Source organism: Cervus canadensis, chromosome 17 (assembly GCF_019320065.1).
Source record: "Cervus canadensis isolate Bull #8, Minnesota chromosome 17, ASM1932006v1, whole genome shotgun sequence".
In the NCBI taxonomy this organism is placed as follows: domain Eukaryota; kingdom Metazoa; phylum Chordata; class Mammalia; order Artiodactyla; family Cervidae; genus Cervus; species Cervus canadensis.
The window spans coordinates 3,335,708-3,359,824 of NC_057402.1; the positions used below are offsets into that span (position 1 = coordinate 3,335,708).

At 49.9% G+C, this 24,117-nt stretch overlaps 1 protein-coding gene across 3 annotated transcripts in view; it reads left to right on the forward strand.

Moving 5' to 3' along the window:
- The window catches only part of WDR25 (WD repeat domain 25), a 132,983-nt gene that overhangs the window by 65,860 nt on the left and 43,006 nt on the right, over positions 1-24,117 (forward strand). For all 3 annotated transcript variants that reach the window (XM_043489472.1, XM_043489470.1, XM_043489471.1), the window contains exons 3-4: positions 12,766-12,913; positions 23,599-23,729. In XM_043489472.1, coding sequence (XP_043345407.1) covers positions 12,766-12,913; positions 23,599-23,729 — 279 coding nt within the window. The remainder of the gene's footprint in view (positions 1-12,765; positions 12,914-23,598; positions 23,730-24,117) is intronic.

Consider the following 24,117-nt stretch of genomic DNA (forward strand, 5'->3'; position numbering starts at 1 on the left):
GAGCAGGGTGGGTTTGGGAAGCCTCGATGGAAGGTCATGTGTAGGTGAGGTGGTGGTGGGAGGTGAGGCTGGCGGGTGAGTGTGGGCCTCTCAGGTCATTGAAGGCTTCCCCACCAGACGGGGTCCATTCACAAACCCCACCGCGTCCCTGAGTGTATCCGGCAGGAGCCCACAGCCAGATAAGGCCTTACGGCCAGAAGGCACCGGGTTTATCTTCTGGCTGGCTTTCTGGCTGAGTTCTAGGGTCAGGGGCCTGCATTCTTTTGAGAAATCTTAACGGAAACAACCACCCCCCTCAGGGAGGGCTGGCGAGAACCGTGGCTTTGGTGGGCAGCGTGGGCCTGACGGAGCTGCCCACAGGGCTGCCCTGGAAGGCCTTTTTGGGGAGCGGAGACAGCCTGGCGCTGGCCTGTGGCGGTTGCCATGGCAGCAGGACCCAAGTGACCCTCACTTTCTAGAGTGGTCGCCCCCGTCATGGGGACGTGCCCTGGCTGGCTGTCAGGTGCAGGGGGGCAGGGTCATCTCGGCTGGGTCTCTGAGCAGGCGGTCAGGAGGCGCTCCTCAGGGACAGGAGTGTGTGTGTGACAGCCCAGGACACAGGGGCCCCCAGGCCGGGCCCACAGGAGGGTTCGGTTGGAGCTGGGTCAGGCCGCACTCTCGGGGTGCCCTCTCAGTGACTGCTGGGGGCACCCCGGCCCAGCCCGGGGGTGAGCCGGCCCCTCAGGCCCGCTCAGGTGGCGGGTGTCCCAGTTCCCTGCCCCTGCCGTCACTCCATCCTCCCCGCTGCTCCAGCGGCGCCCCCTCTTCCTGCAGCACCCCAGCTGCTTTCCTCGCCGCCGCTCGGATCCCCCCAAGGCCCTGGCGCCCCCTCTCCTATATGGTGTCTGGTGTGTCCTTGGCCCTGGCCCAGCCCTTTCCCCTGGACGTCCTCGTCACCGGTCTCCCGCAGTATCCTGGCTTCCTGTGCCTTAGCCCGAGTGTTCTTTTGGAAGGAAAATCTTGATTATTGCTTTGCTTTCCTATGTTTAACCCTTTCCGCTGCCCTCGCCCCAGCTTTCAGGGAGGGAGACGGTGCTGAAATTCTCTCATCTGTTTTTCCCCACTCCTGCCTTGTGTCCATCCTCACGGGCTCCTGGTCTCCTTCAGGCCAGCTCTGCCCCGACCTCCTGCCTCCCGCCTTGCTCAGAAGCCTGCCCACCTCCCCATTCGAAACTAAGCTTCACCTCTTTTACTTATTCATCCAAATTTGTTTATTTAACTTTTAGCTGTGCTGGGTCTTTGTTGCTGGGCGTGGGCTTTCTCTAGTTGCGGCGAGGGAGGGCTCCTGTTCGTTGCGGTGCCCAGGCTCTAGGGTGCTCGGGCCTCAGTACTTGTGGCGTGCAGGCTTAGTTGCCCCGCGGCATGTGGGATCTTCCTGGGCCAGGGGTCAAACCCGTGTCCCTTGCATTGCAAGGTGGATTCCTCTTTTTTTTTTTTTTTTTTTACAAGGTGGAATCTTAACCACTGGACCACCAAGGCAGGCCCATTCTCCTGCTCCGATTATTTCACGGAGGCTAGCTCTTTTCTCTCATGGTGTCTTCACTTGTACTACCTGTTTGTACATTGGCTTCATATCTTTCTCTTCCATCAGACTCTTGTGAGCTCTTTTGTTCCCCAGAGATTCAGGCAGTGAGCGATGTCCTTGGCACATAGTGGACCCTGAATAAATATCTGTTGAATAAACCCGATGAATGACTTGAGAGTTGCCCAGTCTTTCCAAGGCTGTGTTTGCACTCCTGTGAAATGGAGAGAACTTCCTCCGCTGACCTCCTGGGTCTGTGTGAGGCTCACGTGATACCATAACGTGGAATGTGATGCACAGAAGTTAAAATACAACGTCACGACTCCTTCTAACCAGGTCAGAATGATTGAAGGCAGGAGGAGAAGGGGATGACAGAGGACGAGAGGGTTGGATGGCATCACTGATGGACATGAGTCTGAGCAAGCTCTGGGAGTCAGTAATGGAGAGGGAAGCCTGGCGTGCTGAGGTTCACAGGGTCGCAAAGAGTCGGACACGACTGAGCAACTGAACTGAACAAGGTCATACCCTCCACTGCCCCCCTCCAGTTTTTGAGCGAGTACGTCTTAGGATAAAAAGATCAGGGAGCAGGGTGAAAGCACGTTTGATGATCTGCATTCAGGGTGGGCAGCAAGGAGCGGGGAGCCTGGCGGCTCAAGGGCAGATGTGACCCTCAGCCTGGAAAGGCCCCCGAGCGCCCTTCCTGGTCCCTGCTGGGGGGCTGGACAGAAGGCGCGCCTGGCAGTGTCTACGTGAGCTCCAGCACTGAGACCCACAGCATCCCACCTGCTGGTGGACTGCGTTGGTGCCTGGAGGCTATGAAGAGCGGGGGAAGAGACCAGATGGGCTTTCCAGGAGAGAAAACAGGTGGTGTTAGAAGCCTGCTATCAACAAAATTAACGTTAACTTCTGGAAAAATCTACAAGGGATTTGTGTGAGAACTCTTGGTGTACGTGACAGAACACTCAGTTCCTAGTAACTTAAAGCAAAACAAGTGAACCCGTAGGTTCTCGGGGTGACAAGGCCGAGGACCATGCAGCTTCCGATGTGGCTGTCCTCGCGGTCAGATGTCCTTGTCTCTCGGTCCCACCTTCTGTCCCTCTTGGCTACCCTTGTGGTGACCCCCTTTCAGCTCTGCCTCCCAGCCGTCCTCTCATTCATCTGCTTTGCAGCCCAGCTGGTGAGGAGGTGCCTCTTCCCCTCTCCTGCCTCCTGCAGACCTGGGCTGGCACCTCATGGCCTCAGGTTGGCCAGGCCTGGGTGACGTGTCCTTTGTAGGAGCTCTGAGCCAGTAACACACGGACTGCATGGGGCATGGATGGTTCTCCAAGGAAGGGGGTGAATGGACACTGAGCAGCCAGTAGAGACCACGGCGCTGCAGGACTAAAAGGCACTTGTGTGCTTGTTGGGATCCAGCATTCATTCCCCGAGAACGATTCACTCTTTTCTGAGTTCTTAGACTCACAGGATCTGTTTGTACTGAAGCTAGAAGCAGAGTGTGTCTTGCTTTGGAAAGGCACCTGTCACTCCAGGGTGCAGGCCTTTAGAACCTTGGTGATTCCATCTCATCCTTGTTTTGCAGAAGAGTTGGAATCCCAGGTCCTCCTGGTGGCAGAGAATCTCCGGCTTGTTTTATGAGCATGGAGAGAGAGAGAGAGGGTGTCTGCCATGTGGTACAGTCCAACTGGATGACTGTGACTTGTTGAACAATAGCACCCATCTCAAAGAATTAATGATTTCCTCCTAGAGTTGGGAAAGGTTTCTCATGATCAAAGGGCATTAGGCTTAGCATTCTTCTGTTCCACAGTTTAATAATAAATTGTGTAACATCACAGAAGTGAGGTCTGCTTGTCCAAGCTATTGTGTTTAGTCACTAAGTTGTGTCCGACTCTGTGACCCCATGAACTGCAGCATGCCAGGCTCCCCTGTCCTTCACCATCTCTAGGAGCTTGCTCAAACTCATGTCCATTGAGTTGGTGACGCCCTCCAACCATCTCATCCTCTGTCGCCCCCTTCTCCTGCCCTCAGTCATTCCCAGCATCAGGGTCTTTTCCAGTGAGTCGACTCTGCATCAGGTGGCCAAAGTATTGGAGCTTCAGCTTCAGCATTAGTCCTATAGATAAGTAAAACCCAGGGTGGCCATCTTTCACTCATCTGTACATTTGTCTGTCCATCTATTCATCTATCCATTTATCCACCCATCCATCCTTAAAGGGCTGTTGGTGGGAAGAGGGGTCAATCTGGCCTTGTGTTGTGTTAGTCCAGAGAGCAGGATTAGGAGCCGTGGATGGGAGCATGTTGTAGGTGACAGGTGGATGAACATTGGTGGTTGAACTTGAAGGCTCTGCAGTCAGTCTGCCTGTGTCTGATTCCCTGTTCCACCTCTAACCCTGAGACCAGGGTAGATAACCTCCCTGTGCTTCAGGTTTGTCCAAATGATGTTTATGATAATACCTACCTCATACTTAGTGGTAAGGATTGAGTTAATTCTTGTGCTTAGAAGCATTTTTTTTTTTTTGGTGACTGCAGAATGCGTGATTACTGTTACCTGGAGGTGGGAGGTGAGGTGGTATTTTGTCTCAGAATAATGTCCAAGATTGCAGTGCTCTCAGAAGGGGCTCTGGCACCTCCTGGAGCCTGCACTCCCCGCCGTTGGACAGGCTGCAGCCCCCGCTGGGGACCCTGCAGGCCGCCGAGGGCTCATCCCCAGTCTGCAAAGAGGGTGGCACTGATGACCTCCAGTCCTCATCTCCAGCTCTCCACGCATCCCTCAGAAACCTCTGTGAGATGTCTTGCTCTTAGTCCTTTTTACCCAAAGAAAACTCTTCTTTGCCCTTTTACATCTTCTGTTGACATTTAAAACTCTTTCCCTTTGTTCTGACCTTATTGAATAGAGAGCATAATTTCTTGGACTTCTCTGTATAATGAATGTTCATGTACTTACAGATTCTGGTCAAGTTTCTCCTCAACCTTTACTTTGAGGGATCTTGCATCATTCAGTACAGAAAACATTTTAGGAAGCACTTAGAAGGATGGTGTAAGATGAAAATTCTGCCTTAGCGCTCTCTATTTCTGCAAATGTGAACCCTTTGTAATACAGGCCAGCCGGGTTACCCTGCTCTTAGCGATGGCACTGAAATCGGCTCAGACTCCTCTATGGCATATGGTAGGAGACCTGCAGGCTTCTCAGGCTCTCTGCAAGTTTTCTGAAGCTGACAGGGTGCAGAGATCTGTGTGGGTGGGACTATCTCCTCAAATCATTCCTGGCTTCTCTCTCCTGCCTGCAGTAAATGACATCAGTTTGTACATCACACTGGCCTGCTTTGTCATCTCTGTGACATCGTGGCTCACCCGCAGGACAAATGGTCCAATCCCCTCACTATTCTAAATGCTCTTACCAGGTTTCAGGGTGTAGGGAGATTTTGACTGCAGTACTGGGGCACAGTAGTATGTATATGTTGGGTATGAGGGTGGAGGGGAAGAGATAGGGTGGGGTATCACCCTCTATTACTGCAAACCAGATGCTTAAAATTGAATATTAGATTTGACTTCCAGTAGCTAAGCAGCAGTTCCCATCAGACTAACTTTCCCACAGCTGACAATTATAAACTGAACAAAAACATAATAAACTGCCTAAAGATATTGGAGAGCAACAAAAAACAAGCAGACACAGAAGGGAGCCTTCCCTTAGAAGAGGAAATGGAATGGGGGGAATTTCCTGCCTTTATGTTTTTCTGCATGAGAGTAGGCTCCAGTCTGTACCAGGCAGCAAAATTCAGATAGAGAACCTGCAGTATTACTGACTTGAAGAGCCAGAGGACATAATTTGGGGCAATCAGAGCAGCTAAAGAGTGAGGAGGGAAATCTCAGAAAGGAAGGGGTCAGAGAGGGGAAGCCACAAATTCTGTGTATAGACTCTACCCAAATCTCTGATGACTCCTGAATCCATGAATGGGGCAGATTCCAAGAAGCTCAGCTCATGCTAAGAGAACTGAATAAAAATTTCTACTGCTGCACATAACAGAGGAGACAGTTTGAAATTTGAATAGAGGCAAGTTAGCTCCCTGTTTAAAAAAAAAGTTGGTGGTCTTCAGAGAGACATAACAGAATCCAGAGCTTATACGATGTAAATTTTGTATTAATAATATCTAGTATGTGTTAGTTACTCAGCCATGTTTGACTCTTTGTGACCCTATGGACTTGTAGCCCACTAGGCTTCTCTATTCATGGCATTCTCCATGCAAGAATACTGGAGTGGGTTGCCATCCCCTTCTCCAGGGGATCTTCCCGATCCAGGTCTCCTGAATTGCAGGCAGATTATTCACCGTCTGAGCCACCAGAGAAGCCCAATAATATCTTGTATTTCACTCCAAAGTACTCAATAGAGTAGGAAATAGGAAAAGGGGACCTATATTCAAGAGAAAGGGTTTCTCTCCAAGGTAATCCCAGTGTTGAAATTAGCAGACAATTGTTTTAAAACACTTATGACAATGCTCAGAGACACAAAGAAAAATATAGTCACAATGAGTAAAAAGCTAGGAAATCTCTGTACAGAAGTAGAAACTTATAAGGGGAAAAAAAGTCTAGAACTAAAAAATGTAGTAGTGTCTGAAATAAAGAGGGCATAAATATGTATATACTTAATAAGAGTTTTAAAATTCATGAAGCAAAACTGACAGAAGTGCATAAAGAGTCAATCATATCCACAATTACAGTTGGAACTTTCAACACCCTTTTCTCAATAATCAATAGATCAAGTAGGCAGAACATCAGTAAAGGTATAGAAACTTGAATAACACTATCACTCAACTTGGCCTGATTGACATTGATAGAATACTCCATGTAACAGCAGAATACACATTCTTTTCAAGTGTACATGGAATGTTTACCAAGGTAGACCATGTTATAGGCCATAAAACAAGGTTCAGTAAATTTAAAAGGATTGAAATTATTCAAAGTATATTCTCTAATGATAGGATTAAATTAAAAATCAATAACAGATAATCCGAATATTTGGAAGCTAAGCAGCACATTTGTAAATAATCTCTCGGTCCCGGGAGAAACTGATAGGAATATTAGAAACCATTGTGAACCAAACGCAAATGAAAACCCCATATATAAAATTTTGTGGGCTGTAGCCAGAGCAGTTCTCAGATGGTAATTTATAGCATTAATGCCTGTGTTAATAAAGAAGAAAATTTCAAATCCATGGTCTGAGCTCCCATTTTAAGACATACAGAAAAGGACAATTCAACCCAAAATAAGCAAAAGAAGGGAGCTAAAGATAGAGCAGAAATAATTGAAATAGAACACAGATAAACAGTAAAATCAGTGAAACAAAAAACTGGTTCCTTGCAATCAATGAAAGTGATAAAACTTTAACCACTCATCAGGAATAAAAAAGATACAAATTACCAGTATTAGGAATGTGAGAAGTGACTTAATTACAAATTCTAAAGATATTAAGAGAGCTAAGGTAATGTTGGGCTTCACTGGTGGCTCAGTGGTAAAGAATCCACCTGTCAGTGGAGGAGACATGGGTTTGATCCCTGGGTCAAGAAGATCCCCTGAAAAAGGACACAGCAACCCACTCCAATATTCTTGTCTGGGAAATCCTGTGGACAGAGGAGCCTGCTGGGCTACAATCCATGGTGTTGCAAGAGCTGGACATCACTTAGCAAGTAAAAACAACAACAAAGGTAATGTTATGGTCAACTTTCTGGCAAGGAATCCTACAATTTAGATGACCTCGATAAATCCCTTAAGAGACTCAGAGGCTTAAAGCTCACCCACAAAATTAGATAACTTCCAAAGTCTCTATTAAAGAAATTGAATTCATATTTAAAACCCTTCCCATAAAGAAAACTCCATGCCCCAAAACTTCACTAGTGAATTTTGCCAAATGGTTAGCGAAGAAGTAGTACCAATTTGTTATGAGTTAATTGTGTCTATCTCAAAAATTTGTATTTTGAAGTCTTAACCCCACAGTGGCTCAGAATATGTCATTATTTAGAGATAGGATTTTTACAGAGATAATCAAGTTAAAATGAAATCTTCAGAATGGACCCTAACCCAGTGTGACTTACGTCTTCATTAAAGGGGAATATTTGGAGACAGGCGTAGAAGGAGAACATCATATGAACATGAAGACAGCCATCGGCAAGTCAAGAAGAGAGGTCTGGAACAGATCCTTTCCTCACGGCCCTCGGGAGCAACCAGTCCTGCCCCGATTTCAGGCTTCTGGCTTCCAGAACTGTGAGACAGTACATATCTATCTATCTGCCACCCAGTTTGTGGTACTTTGTTACAGCAGCCCGAGAAAATTAGCACACAGTTCTACCCAAACTCTTCCAGGAAATCAAAGAAGAGGAAACATTTTCCAGCTTGTTCTCTGAGGCTACCCTGGTACCACACCAAGAGAAGAAAGTGATAGACTAGTATCTCTCATGAACATGGATGTAAAAATTTTAAATAAAATTTAGCAAATCAATCCTACATACATTCCTTCATTTTTAGCAAACTAGAAATAGAAGATAATCTATTATCTTCTGGGACTAATAGTTTAGCAAGTTTGCAGAATTCAAGGTCAATATACAAAAAATAATTGTATTTCTGCATATTAGAAAAGAAGAACCTGAAATGAAAAAATTTTAAATACCATTTATAATGTCATCCAAACATGAAATTAATAGGGATAAATTTGACAAGAGATATCTAAGATTTTTTCATCAGAAAACTATAAACCATTGCTTAGACGATTCCTGGGTCGGGAAAATTCCCTGGAGAAGGAAATGGCAACCTACTCCAGTATTTTTGGCTGGAGAACACTGTGGACAAAGGAGCCTGGTGGGCTACAGTCCGCTGGGTTGCAAGAGTCGGACACGACTTAGTGACTAAACAACAAAAGAAGTTAAAGACCTAAATAAAAGGAAGCACATATCCTGTTCGTGTTATCAGAAGACTCAGTGTTGCTAAGACATCTCCCCAAGTTAGTTGGTGGATTCAGCACAGTTCCAGCCCTTGCACACACTCACCCTGAAGGGTTCCCAAAGCTTTTGCAGGTAAATGGCATGGCGAAGGCTTGGGCACTGAGTACACAGGCTTTTGCTAAGCTGTGCAGGCCTGACGGTGGTTTCTAGAGTGATGTCCTGGGGGGCAGCAAGGGCTGTCAGGGATGGACAGGAGGCCAGGAGCGGGGGCTGAGAGCCAGGAAGAGCCACAGGGCAGGAGCTGGCAGGACCAGGCCAAACGAAGACTCACCCAGAAGTCTGAAACTATTGTCTCCAGGTGGTGGGATGATGGCAGACTCTTGATTTTTTCTGTGTTTCCTCTCTCTCTCTCTTTTTTTTTTTTTGAAAAATAAATTTCACAGAACACAACTATTTCCAGTGTCATCAGAGAAACAGCAGTCCTATTGTTGATTCCTATGGGGTTTTCCTTTCAGTACTTTTGTAGAATTTGGGTATTTTTTAATGGAGATTGTATTTGTTTTATAACAAAAAACAAAACGCAGGCAGACAGACCAGAAGAATATGACCTGTGGCTGGAGCAGTAGGTTTTGAGAGACTAGGGGGAGCTGCTGGTAGGGCCACGCCTCAGGAACCAGGACACGGAAACCTCAGGAAACGTGGGATGAGCGAGCTACAGCACCACGCTCCACTTGTCACGTACTTTCTGCACCTGACTTTCGTTGGACACGTAGACTGTCTCCACTTAATACATCAAGTCATCTTAGCACATCTGACGGAAAGCTTAACTCCTTAATTCCACGGAGGTAGATTGGGATCTCTAATTACTTAATTGAAAAAAGGTACACACGTCAGGCTGCCGCGGTGTTTGGGAATTAATCTTTAAAACTTGACAGTGAACATTAAATTCAATTAGGGAGAGCGATTAGCAAAGATTCTGCTCTTCTTCACCCCCGGTACTTTGAGAAGCAGCTGACTGGTCTGCATTGATTCAGATGCTATCGTTGTGTATATATCAACCAGGAGAGCCAAGTACGCATTTTTCACTTAGGAGGGGAGTTGTCGGGCAATTTAGGGATTGATGGATTTCCTGAAATGTGTTTCCACGACTGGTTCAGGAGGCGGTGGCCGAGAAATCAGACCTCTCTGGTCGCTCATTTGGCCTTGGTGTCACAGGGTTCAAAGCCTCTTCTTTCTTTGATTAGGGTTCCCATCTACCCTCTCCTCTCCCTCCTCCTCCTCCTTCCCCGACCTCCCGCTCCAGCTTCTGGCACTCAGGAGATGTTTGTTGAATGAGTTAAGCAAATGAGTGCGTTTAATAGATGGGAGCATTTGGGCACATTTGCTGTAGAGCACATTCATTTTCTGACCCTCTCTCTGCCTCTCTTTGGGGGAGATACAGGGTAGTATCCACAGCTCCCTTCCCCCAGCCCTGCCCCTCACCTTCCATTCCTAGAAGCGACCACCCTCTCCATGTGTATTTTCTTTCTGAATTTATTTTTTGGTTGAGAGGCCTGTGGGATCTTCTCCCTGAGCAGGGATCCAACCTCTGCCCTCTGCCATGGAAACGCAGAGTCTCAACCACTGGATCACCAGGAAAGGCCTTCCATGAATATTTTTATAGTCTTATTACAAGTGTGCAAATAAACATGATAGAGTTTTGCTTCATGTGAGTTTTTTAAATTTATTTTAAACATTTAAAAATACTTTTATTTATCTGGCTGTGCTGGGTCTTAGTTGAGGCATGTGGGATCTAGTTCCCTGCCCGGGGATCAAACCTAGGTCCTCTGCATTGGGAGTGTGGGGTCTTAGCCTCTGGACCACCAGGGAAGTCCCTCCTGTGTGTTTTTAAAATTGTGATGAAATGCGCATAAGATTTACCAATGTAGGGATCTGGCAAAGGGACTGAGGACCCCCAGGGAATTTGACTTTGAAGGCTAGTGGGATTTGATTACAGAACTTCCACAGGACTGGGGAAACAGCTTCTTGGAGGGCATAAACAAAACCTTGTGTGTACCAGGACCCAGGAGAAAGGAGCAGTGACCCCACAAGAGACTGAATCAGACTTGCCTGTGTGAGTCTCCGGTGGAGGCGTGGGTTGAGTGGCTGCTCTGGGGTCAGGGGCATTGAATACAGCAGTTTTGGCATTAGCCCTTTTGAAGGAGGTCACCATTACCGCCATTACCCCTACCATGGTTTGGCCTCAGGCCAGTCTACAGGGAGGGAACACAGCCCCATCTATCAACAGTTATGAACATTGGGGTACAAATATGTCTTTGAGACTGTGGTTTTACTTTTTTGAGCATATGTACACAAGTGGAATTGCTGGTTCATATTATAATTCTGTGTTTAATTTTTTGAGGTCTTGCTATACTTTTTTCCTCTAGTGGCCGGACCATTTTGCATTTCCACCAACAGTGTACAATGGTTCTGATTTCTCCACATCTTTGCCAACACTTACCTTCTTCTCCTTTTTTTTTTTTTTTTTAAATAATAGAAGCCATTCTGATGGAAGTGAGGTGGTATTTTTATGTGCTTTTAAAGCTTAGATGACATCATCCTGCACATATGCAGCAGTGTGTATTGTCTTATGTATTCAGGATTATAACCCTGTAGATCTAGTTCATTGATTTTACTTTATTTTTCCTTTTCAAGTCATACTTGTGCATAGTTTTGGAAAAACAGCCGTTTCCTGTGCTCTGCCCTTCCACCATGAATTCCCACTTCACTCTGAAGTCTTCTGGCTGCCTCCTCTGTTATTTCTGTTCATATTTCTAAATGTAAATGCTGCTGGTTTTTGCTTTTCAGTCTGAAACCCCAACTGTTGACCCCTCACAAGGAAGAAAGGAACTGAGCTCTCTTAACATCCTTTGAAGGCCACTGTCGACCTCTTATTTTCTTAATCTTAGACATTTACATATGCCCAGGAAATAACGCTTTCAGAACTCTGATCGTGCGCATTTTGAGAACCTTCAGGATGTGACAGGGTGAATTTTCTCGTCTTGACAGGGGAGGTTATTGCTCACATCCAGTTTGTGGACGCGCGTGGGCATGCTTTGGGTTTACTCTTATTAAGGAAGTAAGAGAGGGTCAGGGACTCCTGCTGTTAAAAACCACATGCTCTACACGCCTCAGGAAAGCACAGCCTCCAGCACCGCAGCGCCTGCTGGGCGCCAGGCATGGTGTGGCGTGCCCAGCCCTCTCTCGTTTCCCACCGCTGCTGCCCGGGGTTGGGGCCCTGCTTACCCCCATTATATGGAGGTGGAGACTGAGGCCAGGAGAGGCCAAGCTTCTTGGCCAAGTCACATGACCTGCGAGCAGCAGCGTCACATGGGAGGCACAGCAGGTGCATTCCAGCTCTTGTGTTCACTCCCCTGACCCAGCTCGGAGGGTCAGTAAGAGTGTCCTTTTCTTCCTGGGCTGACACCAGAGACGGTGGACCCTTGTACTGTCAAGCACCTGCCTGTGTCAGGCCTTGGGCTAGCTGGCTCAGGCTCCTTGCTTGCCAGCCTTTCCCCGGGGGCTCATGGTGGTTGGCGGAGTTTGCTGCAAGAGCTGGTGGGAAGCCAAATGCAGCTCTTTCACGCCCGAATGGTCCCCGCTCTCGGAATGTTCAGTTCTGTACTTGAGGGCTTAAAAACACATTTCAGAGGTCATTAAGTGTACACAGGGCTTTCTGCCATGAGCATCACTTTCCATGGAGAGCAGGGGGCCAGTGAGGGATGGTACTTTCTCTCCCTCGGGTAGGTGTCTGCTCCTGGCCTGGTTGCAGGCACCAGTGTGGCAGGCTCTAGTTTGAATCTCAGTCTTAAAGCAGGACCTATGCAGATGGCCTGGCCTGCTGCCATGTCCACTGTGGGGCTCAGAAAGTCCTGTCTCAGAGGACAGATGTCAGAGGTACAGGCAAGACTGGGCTGGAACTTTCTGGTGGCGAGCAGGTGTGAAGCAAGCAGGTGTGAAGGGCTGGGCAGGTGCGTGGCAGGACACAGGACCGGCTGTTTCCTTGAGGGCTCCGTTAACCCCAGAGAAAATTTTGGGAACGGCTCCCTCGTGACTTGCCAGTCCCAAGGCCTTATTATATTTCCACCAAGAGAATGTCACATCTAGATACTGTTTGGATGGTCAAATATTGGGAGTCTCATTCCACTGCTGGAGCGTTTTCCCCGTGCAGAGGGGCCCAGCTGAGCCTCTGAGCTTGGGGTCCTGTTCATGACGTCTGGCGCTGTGTTTGCCTCGTAGGTGTGGAACGCCGTGGACTCGGGGAGCTGTTTGCAGACCTACTCCCTGCATAGTGAGGCGGTGCGGGCCGCGCGGTGGTCCCCCTGCGGCCGGCGCATCCTCAGCGGCGGTTTCGACTTTGCCCTGCACCTCACAGACCTCGAAACAGGTGTGTTTCTCTGTATCCTTCCCCCAAGGCGCGCCCCCCCTCCTCCGAGCTGGCAGCTGAGGCATTGTTCTCTCTGAGGGGGGGGGGGCCTTCTCCTGACCAGGTTGCGGGGTGGGGGAGGGAATCCTGCGTCCACAAGCTGCAGACATTTTCAGGGCTGGGGCACCTGGGATCAGGGGAGATGCAGCTCGGTGAGTGTGTTTCCAGGCCATTTGGCTGAAACGGAGCCTCGCCACAGAGAGGTTCACGGTGGGCCTCGGCCAACTCTCCCGGAGGACAGAGCCCCAAGGTTGTCTCAGCCCCAAGCTGCGGGGCTGGATAAAGAGGTGGCTTTTTAATCAACTTCTGACATGCAATTTGTACTGAAATAGATTTAGCTTTATCACAGTGTCCTTTGGTTGGAATCAGTTTAGAATTCTGTCAATTCATTACCATTGAAAGGCTGTGAGGAACGATTCCAGCTCATAAGGGAAGTCTGTCTGCGAATGAGTTCTGCTTCCATGCCCGTCCTGCACAGGCCTCTGGTTGAGATGGATTCGTGCTGGCTGGGTCCTCCAGGGGTGCTTGACAAGCGGGGCGAGGAGGAGAGAGAAGTTAGCGAGGGAGCTTTTCCACTCGCCAGCTTTCCTGGGCGGCAGGTGCCGGAGTGCCATGGGCCTGGCCGTGGTTCTCCGGTGAGGACGGAGCTGGCTTCCAGCCTCGCCCCCTGACCCCAGGCTGGTTGCCCTCGGTGCCTCCCTGACTTCCTCCTGGCTCACTTTCTGCTACTGCTGCTAGGGCCAGGACGGGAGGCCTGTGTTCACACTGGTCCCCGGGACGCCCCTGCCCTCCTGGCCCAGCTGGGGAGGCGCTGGCGGCCCGGGCTTCTCCCAGAGCCCAGCAGACAAGGGGGTGGGCACCCCCAGAGCCTGGGCCCTCGCTCTGCCCCGCGTCACGGATGCAGCGGGTCTGTTCCTCACCCCGAGTGTCCTCGTCTTCCGCTGGGTCGCACAGGGGTGGCCTTGTGGGTGCCTCGCAGCGCCTCTGACCGAGCCGTGAGGGCGGTGGGTGCAGTGTTTCAGGTTTAGCACATGACATGTCGATCCTGCCAGCCACCGTTCTCCCCATTCCCCAGGTGATGAACTGAGGCTCGGAGTGGCGAGGGACTGGCTCGGGGCCTTCAGGGGTGCATGGAAGGTGGGGTTTGGAGCAACACCTGTGCCACTGCAGGCCCCATGCCCATTCCACTGTGCGGGGTGTGTGCACCCCTCAGACCGTGACCTTCCTGGGAGCCTGTCCGGGCCGAGAGGGACCTGCGGCTCTGGGAGTCTGGTGCCACTGGGTGCTGGTGACCGTTGCGTCAGCAACAGCAGGAGGTACTGTCACCAAGTACCTACTGTGTGTCGGGTCTTCTGTAGCCTTCCATTCGGGGTGAGGCCCCACTCACCCCTTGAGACTGGCGCCCCCAGAGTCCCCTTTGTCAGGCAGGCCCAGAGGCACATCCGGGCAGTGGCCGAGCCAGGATGGTGACAGGTCTGCCAGGCTCTGAGGCTGGTGGGTGGCCTGACTGCTACACTGTGTTGCCCGTGGGTCCAGGAAGCCATGCTTAGTATTGGAGACACAGAGGTGAACAAGCCCCAGGATCCACCCTGGAGAAGCTCCCATCTGCTGGGGGAGACAGACGTGCAGAGAGTCCCAGAGAACAGTGAAGAGTTGAGATGTAGGAACTGCAAGCGCATGTAGCCTGGAAGATCAAGAAAGGCTTCCTGGAGGAAGCGGGGCCCAAGCTGACGCAGGAATAGGGGAGACAGAATCAGGATGGAGAGGGGCTGGTGAGGAGGAGGAGGGAAGTTGGTTCTCAGCAGATGGAATGAGGATGGACCCATCATAGGAGCTTGAACCATGTGGTGTGTGGGGTGCAGGGAGCTGGGGGAGGTGAGTCGGGGGGTGCAGGAACGGGAGCTCCGGCTCCACACGCTTCCTAGCCCGTGGGGCGTGCCTTCCGCACACACTGCTCCCCAGACCAGCGACTGAGCACCCACTCAGTCGCCCGCGCAAGAGTGGTGATGGGATGAGTTTCACATGCAGGTGGTGCTGTTGGGTTAATCAAATACAAGTTGGTTTGATAACATTAGTGGATTCCTGGCGGCCCTTTGTCATGATCTATCTCCTCAATCAACAGATGTTAAACAGGCCCTGCATGGTCTCTGGGTGTGAGTGTGTGTGTGAGCGAGTGTGGGGGGTTCGGACGTGTTCAGGCCTTCCGGGAGTCCTCCTGCTGCCGCGTTAGGGGCTGCCACAGCAGGTGGCAGTAGCGGGCCGCTGCTGAGTTTGGAGCAGGCGGGAGTCCTGGCAGGTCTCCCTGGTGGCGGGTGTGACCCGCGGCAGGGTGGGGGCCGCAGGAGGGGAATGTGCCTGCCCCGCCCGGTCTGTGCTGGACCCTGCTGGAGGGAACGCGGTCTGCTCCCCCAGCTGCGGTGTGTGGGGTGGGACGGGGGAGGTCTGGCCCCACCCCACCCCACCCGGTCTTGCTGTCCACTTAGGGTGGTGAGGGGGCACTTTCCTCTGCACCCCTCTGCTGGGAATGGGCTTACCACCTGATGCGCCTGTTGAAGGCCCCCTTTCATTCATTCAGCTGTTACTTATTGAGCACCAGCTGTGTACAGGACCGGTGCTGGGGCCGCTTCAGTGAGCAGGATGCACGAGCTTTGTTCCTTGAGGAGGGCAGGTTGGGGCCAGGGGTTTGGCTCTCCCCTTGGGGAAGCCCTCTAGCTCCTGGACGGGGCCTCTCCTTTTGAGGGGTTGTTGTGGTTTCTGGGCCTATCCCCCCTGGTTAGAGTGGGAGCTCCCTGAGATGGGGGTTGGGGGGGACTGTCCTGGTGGTCTCTGGGTCTCTGTCGCTTGGCCAGGACCAGCTGGAGCAGCTGCTCAGCGGGCGTGTGGACGAGGCTGAGCTGAGGCTGGTGCTGGCCGGGCAGGACTGGGTTCAGCGGGGCGACGGGGCGGGCTGGGGGCTCCACGCGCTGGCCCAGCGCGTGCGGGGATGCTCTCCGCGAGCAGTCCCTGTGGCTCGTGACCTCATTTGACTTCTCTCGTCCTTTCTCGCCACCAAGTCTGATCTTCCTTTTCACTTGGTCTGCCTCTTTCCGCCCTTGGTGATTTGGCTTTTTCATTTCAATCTAATTAGAACTCCCTGCCAGGAGAAGGCAACGCAGGGCGTTCTCACCGCCGCGCTCTGGGAATTAGTCACTCGGTGCCCATTGTCGCTAATGGGAATTTGGCGCCAAGGCCATTTATCCTGGTGTCCTCAATCAATACAGTTAAAAATCTGTGGATTCTGAAACGTCAATACCCGGCCTGAAATATGGAGGGCCAACCACATTTTATCTCGTTAATTTATAGTTCTGACAGGCTGTTGGCTTATAGAACAACCATGAATCAACACTTAAATAAAATCTGCTCACAGATTAATTATTTTTGGTGCTCTCATTTCAGTCTGTAATCTTCCTAACAAAACATCTCTGGTGCATTTGGCTGAGGTGGCCTTGGGGAGCGCTGGTCGACTCTGCCCGGGCGCAAGTGTCTCCCATTTTATGAGTCAGCGTCCGGCATACCAAGTCAGCCTGTCTCCTCGGAAGCTCCTGGCGAGCTTGTGCTCGTTCAGTTCTAAGTAGCGCTGGTTTCTTGCAGATTCCAGCCCCCCAGCCTGGCTGGTGAGGCCTCGGACTTGGCATGCATTTGTTGGCTGCAAAGGAGGTGGTGCTTTCCCTGGAGCCCCCAGGGCGCTGGGTGGTCAGGGTCCCTTGTTTTCCTTCCAGTGCCCGGTCAGCTCTACTGATGTGTGACCAGCCTGTCCGGGGCATCCTGCTGCCAGTGGGCATGGGTACGGCGCTCCCGAGGGTGCGGGCACGTTCGTGTCATCACTCCTTTGGTCCTAGATCCAGACACGGAGTCTGTGCCCCCTCGATCCAGGCCCCGGTCCCTGTTCCCACCTGTGCTCTTCTCTTCTGCTCGCAGGAGTATCTCTGTCCAGTCCCAACCTTGATTTCTCCCCCTCTTTCCACACAGCTTTGGGGTGAGAAGCTGACCCTAGCTGTGGCTATGTATGAAATCGGATGCTAGAGCAGGCCCCCGCCAGCCCCGTATCTCACACTTGGAATGTGCCTCTGGGGCCCCTCCCCGCTTCCACAGACGTCCATCTTGTCATCCGCTAGTTAAGCTCCTGCCAGCCCCCTGGATAAATCAAAGGTGGTTTTTAATCAACGGTCCTATTTCATTCATGACCGTTGTTGCGCAGCGGTGCTGGCTTTATCTCTGTGTGTGTTTAATTGCAATTGCCCTGCAGTTTGGCTCCCTTCGCAGGTAGGACGACCTCTGTTGCCTGACCCCGGAGCCTAAACTCGGTCACGGCTTGTTCATGTCCCAGCGGTGACCTCCGGGTCCCAGAAAACCAACTTAAGTTATGCCTTTGGGACGGACCCTTTCATTTTTGCAAGTGGAGAACTATTAAAAAAAGAAAAAAGTTTGGAAAATTCAGCCCTGTCCAGTTAATTAAATGCAGTGGCCAAGCTTGATGTAAGAGAACTTTCTACAACTCCTGCCGTTTCTTCTGTTGCTGCTCCGACTGCCGTCAGCAGCTGCCGTTTGTCTGGGGCTCTCTGTCTCCCCTGCATCGCCTCTAATTCTCAGAACAGCCTCTGAAGGTCAGATCTGTTATCCTGATCCCATGTACCGGGAGCCCACAGATCTGAGAGGCTTGCCGGCTGATCCACGGGCCGCCAGCTTATCCGTGGGGATAGCGTGCAGACACGGGCCTGTCTGACTCTGGCCCAGGCCCCTCCCCAGGACTCAGCCTGGCGTGCCAAGGCGGCCCTTGTTTCTGATCCGTGGAGTTTGATCTGAAAGTTAGCAAGCTCCTGTTCTCGTTAACTTCGAGTCAGGATGGTTAAATTTACAGCTGGCTGAATACTTCCCAGAGGATGAGTGTAATGATATTGATTTTAGCGGAATGAGTCATATGCCGCCTGCCTGGGAACACAAGCTCCATCACCCGCAGCCGGCAGCCGCAGCCAATCCCTTGTCAACGTCTCGGCGGCCCGCTCCCCAGCCCGGGATGTGCACGCAGAGCCCAGGAAAAGGAAAGGTCACGGCGCGCCTGTGGGCGGGCGAGGCGGGGTGCAGCCAGCCGGGCGCCGGGGTCACTTGGGTCCAGCCTCTGTCCCAGCGTGACCGACTTGTGTGGCATCCCCTCTGTCCTCGGTGCATCCCACTGTGAAACAGGTCCACGCAGAGCCGTGGCGGGACCCGTGCACGCTCCAGGCAGGGGCGCTCTCCCCTGGGAGAGGCCTGAACTTCCCGCAGTCTCTTTGGGACCCAGACTTGGGTTTCCCCTGAGTTGTTATGTGCCAGGATCTGGGCCGGGGCGCAGACCTACTGCGGGGCTGGAGAGGCCCCCAAAGGGCCCTGGAGCCCTCATGACAAAAGGGCCCCACGTGGCAGGCGTTAGTGTTGCCCAGCGCGTGGGTGGGCACCTCGGGGAACTCAAGGTCTCTATCTGAGAAAGGGGGAGGGGGGCTCCCTGAGGAGGAGCTTGGCCCGTGTGACCAGCTGCCTTGTCACAGCTATATTGGTGACGGCGCACTGGCGGCAACAGGAGTGTCGAGAGAACAAATTGCATTTCTGCATTCTGTTTTCAACATGTTTTTGCTTTAACGGCGATTTATAGTTTATTTGTATCATTATCGATTCATGGAGGAAAAGAAGTGATTTTTCGTAACTCCAAGAGGGTCTGAACAGTGCTTATACCGGTCGAGTTCATTAGAACAAGATCAATAACATCAGTGTTAGTGGATTAAATATTTTAAAGCTCAGTTTCTTATAAGCAGCGTACAGCGAATAAGTGGAATTTTCCATAACAAACACGTAAACAAGTTGGATGCGTCTCACGGTTAGAGGTTATATACAACCAAGCGTCGTGCTCAGAGTCTCATGGCCGGGGAGGGGATGTGATGAACACGCAGCTCCGTTTCTGAGAAGTTTCAGAGCAGGAACACAGGTGACAGGCGAGGACCTCCGCTTGCATCGTGGCTGTCACCTTCAAGACAGTGTCTGATAAATATTTGCCGGCCTTGTCCATATCTCTTTAACAAAATGTACAGGCCAGCCCGGAGCATCATAGTCTCATAGCCTCAGAACAAAAACTTAAGTCAATAATCTCTCAAGTCTGCTGCTGTTGAAAACTCATATCCCTTGGTTTTAGCTTTCAGTTTAGCTGAGGATGAATTCAATAATTTGAGGCTTAGTTGTCTTCAAACCGTAAGAGTTTCCCTTTGTTGTTTGCTGTCTGCTGGGCCTTCTAGCATCCTCTCCATACCACGCTGCTTACTGTCCTCCCGACAGACGTGCGTGTTTGAGGGCGTGCGACCCCCCGGAGAAGGGGCCTGCCCAGGGTCGCGCTCCTGAAAGTGACAGAGCTGGGATGAGACCCGGGTCTGTGTGACCCTCAACCCCTCCGCGGTATCACCTCTTGCTCTGCACAGGTCGCTGGGGTCCTGATTGAGTTACAGTTTCTCCCCAGACCTCTTTAGGTTGTCTCTCTTGAAAATTAGGGATCTGTGAGCTTATTAACTTTGGCCACCTCATGCGAAGAGTTGACTCATTGCAAAAGAACCTGATGCTGGGAGGGATTGGGGGCAGGAGGAGAAGGGGACAACAGAGGATGAGATGGCTGGATGGCATCACCGACTTGATGGACATGAGTTTGAGTAGAGTCCGGGAGTTGGTGATGGACAAGGAGGCCTGGTGTGCTGCGATTCATGGGGTCGCAAAGAGTCGGACATGACTGAGCGACTGAACTAAACTGAACTGAAGCTTATTAAAAAATGGAAACATTTTTTAGTTTTGGTCCCTTTTAACAAAGAAAATACAGCAGATCCCGAGTTATTACAATTAAAAGTAGGAAAAAAAGATATAAATTATGGCTTGTCTTCTAACTGGAAAATTTTAGTACTTAAAAGACATAGATTCTCTCTCCGTCTCTTTAGGGAATGGAGGATGAATAACATAGTCAGAAATACATTTTTTTCCGGCAAAAATGTTCAGCCATTATCTTTTAGCAGCTCGACTTTCACTTTTCCTCTCCTCCCCGCCCCCCCCGCCCCCATTGCTGGCTAGACTGTATCACTACACTTTTTGAAAAAAACGTGGCTAAAAAAAAAAAAAAAAAACGTGGCTAATTCACTGCCTTTCCTGAAATAAGCATATGGTTATATGATATGGTCCAAGAAACAGGGAGGATTTTTTTTTCCTCCAGGCAGTTGGTTTGTTTTTCCTTGTGGAGTTAAGGGTTGGCGGTGAATTGCAAATGAGCAAGAAGTCGGCATTAGGTGCAGTTTTTTCGGTCTGAAGAGAAGACTTGTGGCCTGCTGGGGCCTTCTCGGGTTGGGGAGGGCTGCAGGGGCACCTGTACGCTCCTTTTCCGTCAAGGGAACGTGATGATTGCCTTCCCCCTGAGCCCCCGTGGGGGTCCCCCAGCCCCTTGTCTGGACTGAGGCTCCTGAGGTCAGCGCTGCAGGCACAAAGTCCATCTCTGGGGTGCACGGGCTGGCAGCCTCTACTCCATCCTTCCCGGGAGGGGAGCCTGCTAACTGGGCTCTTAAATGCTGGGTTTCTTTCTTTCATCTTCTTTTTAAATATTTGTTTACTTGGCTGCATGGGCTCTTAGTTGTGGCACGTGGGACCTTTCAGTCTTCCTGGCGGCATGCGGGATCTTGACTTGTGGCATGCAGACTTATTTGCAGAACGTGGGATCGAACTGGGCCACCTGCATTGGGGCTGGGAAGTCTTTGTCCCTGGACCACCAGGGAAGTCCCACCCTTGGTTTCTGACCATGGTTTTCTGACTTGGTTTCAACTGTGGCAGAAAGGTGAGGAAGAGTTTGGCTTCCAGACAGGTTTCAGGAAAGGAAAAGAAAGAGTAAGAACAAGAAGTACCAGGTTTCCAATGAGATTGATTCCCTGGGAAGCAATTTTTTTGGTTAACTTGAGAGAGTTGCTTGTCTTTTGAGCTAATGAAAGGGGTACAGCACCCAGAACATAAGTCTGCTCGTCTTCCTGATGCTTCGCAGGGGAGTTATTTATTAGAAAAGCAGTATTATGACAGCAATATTAGTATAATTTAAGAAGTTATCTTACTGCCCCTCAAACTACGCATTTCCTTGGGCGAATTACGTCTTCCCATCTTTGTTTGCATCCGTCCTTCTTTATTATTCCTGTAACTCAAGAACAAGTATCCAGCATTGTCTTTCTTGCCACAGTGCTATTTATAGTTCCAGTTGTAAATGGCTTTTCAGCCTGGTACCAGGCAGAGAACCGTATTTGCCTTAACTGCTCTCCTCGGGTTGGACAGCGAGGCTGCTGTTTATGGTCCCTTCACCGTAATCAGCAGTGCGATCCCAACTGACCAGCTCTTGACAGCATGTCGCGATGACACACGATGACCACGGAAATCTTTGTGCATTGAATTTTGTAGCAAAATAGCGGAGGGGCTTATTGAGCTTAAGGAGGCACAGAGTCTTCATTTACAAAAAGTCAAGTGTTTCCAAAATTTCCTGTGATGACAAGTGACTGCCAACTCTAGGCCCTTAGAAGATATTTGAAAAAAAAAAATCAACATGCTTAATCATCCATCAAGGTAAAGGTGATATTTTAACAAAGAGCAAGAGAGTAGCCTCTTTCCAAGAAATCTGTACCATGGAGAGGACATTTTGAAAACATGTTTTTAAATCGTTTGTAATATTCTGTAATTTTTGTTGCCCCAAATGATGTGAATGTATCACCTATTAAAAACTTTGATTTTTGCACTCTTAACCCAGGAACAGTGTTTTTCTAATCTCTAAAATCCTGTAAATGAAAATTTCAGTGGATTGTGAATTGGGTTGTTAAAGATTAGTTGCAGGAGTCATTATTTGGCATTAGGGGAAATGGAGCTTTATTAGCAAAATGTTCATAAAATTCTTTGCATCAGTGGTAGAAGAAAGTGGGAAATGCCTCTCCTGTTTCCAGTGGTAAATGTCTTCCATTCTGGTTCCTCGAATCTCTGGAAGGAGGCTTCTGGGGCTCTGACAGACTTCAGTGTCTAAACTGAGGCTGTAACTGAACTGCTGTCAAGTCCCCGAGTCAATGAAAGGTCCCTACATTACAAAAATGGAAGTAAGTACAGTCCTGCTGCTCTTACTAAAAATATCGTAACTCATTTGGTTTAATAATTTCCAAGAGGTTTGTTGGTACTCTTAGTAAATGGCATATTAAAGTGTGTTTTAAAATATGGGTTATTTTATTCTTTTATCCTTGTCTCAAAATCATCTTTTTTTTTTTTTTTGGTAATTGTTTTTATATTCATAATACATGGGTACAGTAGCACACTGTGTCACTTATTTATTAAATAAATATACCCGTGTTGGCATTATATGCCTAAGGGTGTCTCCTGTGCTGTCAGACAAGGTTGGACACCAAGGATCTAGGCAAATTGGATTTATCAAGACTTCTGCTGTAAGTCTCAGGAGCACCAGTTGATGACTTTGATCTCCTTCCCTGGTGAGCTGGTGGAGCGTTTAATTAAGTGTGGGTCCTGAACGCAAAGCCAGGCAGCCTTCCTGAAGTGCTTCCTGAATCTGTGGGCCCAGCACACTTCCTGGGCTCCTGGGAGAGGAGACTATGCTTGAGATCTTGGCAGGGCACTGGCTTCCGGCTTCTTAGGTCCCTAGCTGCCCACCATCTCAGTCCAGGGGAGGGTTTTCGAGGGCCAAAGGTGGTCAAGGATGCCCCTCCTGGGCTGTGGCACTGTGAGAGGAAGGCACGCTGGCTTTGGAGGCCAACATACCTGGGCTCAGCGCATAAGTTCCATTCCCCACGTGCCCCAAGGCTGACCCGTTCTAAATGATCGACCATTCTGGCATTTTTATGGCTTACCTCTAAGAGATCTCAGTGATAAAGAAGATATTTTCCACAGCAGAGTTACGTGCATACAGGCAGACATTTGCACAACGCCTAGGAGTGCTTGATTGCAGTATCATGGCGGAGAGAAAAGGTGGTCCGCAGCCCTTTCCTCCAGCCTGTGGCCTGCGTCACTGTGATATCACACTCTCATTGACCACTCAGGGTCTGACGGCACCCCACCGGCCACGCTCTACATCAGACCCCACCCCCCCCACATCCTATTGCAAGCCACGAGGGTGTGATTGTCAGGTGCCGATCCTGAGAAGAATCACTTTGCGGCATCCTGCTCTCGGTTTTTAGACTGCCAGATCAGTGATCTATGGCGTTATTGTGCAGCTTTGGAGATGTTACTTAATTCTCTTGAGGCTTGCTTTCTTCAAACTGCAAAGTGGGCTTAGGGTTGTCATGTGCTTTACCTGGGTTGATGTGCATGGTATTTACTGAGCACCTAAAAGGCGGTGTTCATGGATTCAGGCATACTGCTTATCCTGGCGGGTGGGGGTGGGATGGGGTTGAGCTAGTAGAGGATCTCAGGTAGCCTGAGAGTGAGGGCAGATGCTGCCCTTGCTGTGCTTCCAGGAATTCTTCACTGGCCGCCTGGGCCCAGGGGGCTCTGTTCTGTGGCTCCATACCAGGTGGCATCTTAGTTTTAAGATATTTAGTTTGTGATCTGAGTCTTTTCTAATACTCTCTTCTTCTTGTGTGTTGTAGGAACCCAGCTATTCAGTGGCCAAAGTGACTTTAGGATCACTACCTTGAAGTTCCACCCAAGAGACCCCAGTGTTTTTGTATGTGGCGGCTTCAGCTCTGAAATGAAAGCTTGGGACATAAGGACCAGCAAGGTAACACCCACCTTCCTCACTTGGCCTTTCCAGAAGAGCTTTCTTGACAATTTGAATGATTGGGGGCGGGTCAGCATCTATATATAGGACCCTCGAGATGGAATAATTACCACTTAATATTTAATCAGCGCGAAGCATAATTTTTAGATGTTTTGAAAGAACAGTTTTGAAAGAACAGTCTTGAGTCGTTAGATATTAAAGCATCGTAGGTGCAGTTCTCTGAAAGCATGTTGCTAAAAATATTTGTGGAGCACCTACTGTGTGCAGATGCTTCTGGATGTTAGAAAGTGAATCATCCACATATTACTCAAGGGAGTATGTGGATTGTGGATTACTCCCTAGAGTAATATGTGGATCCAAATCAGTGGTGTGGAGGAGTGTTCTCTGT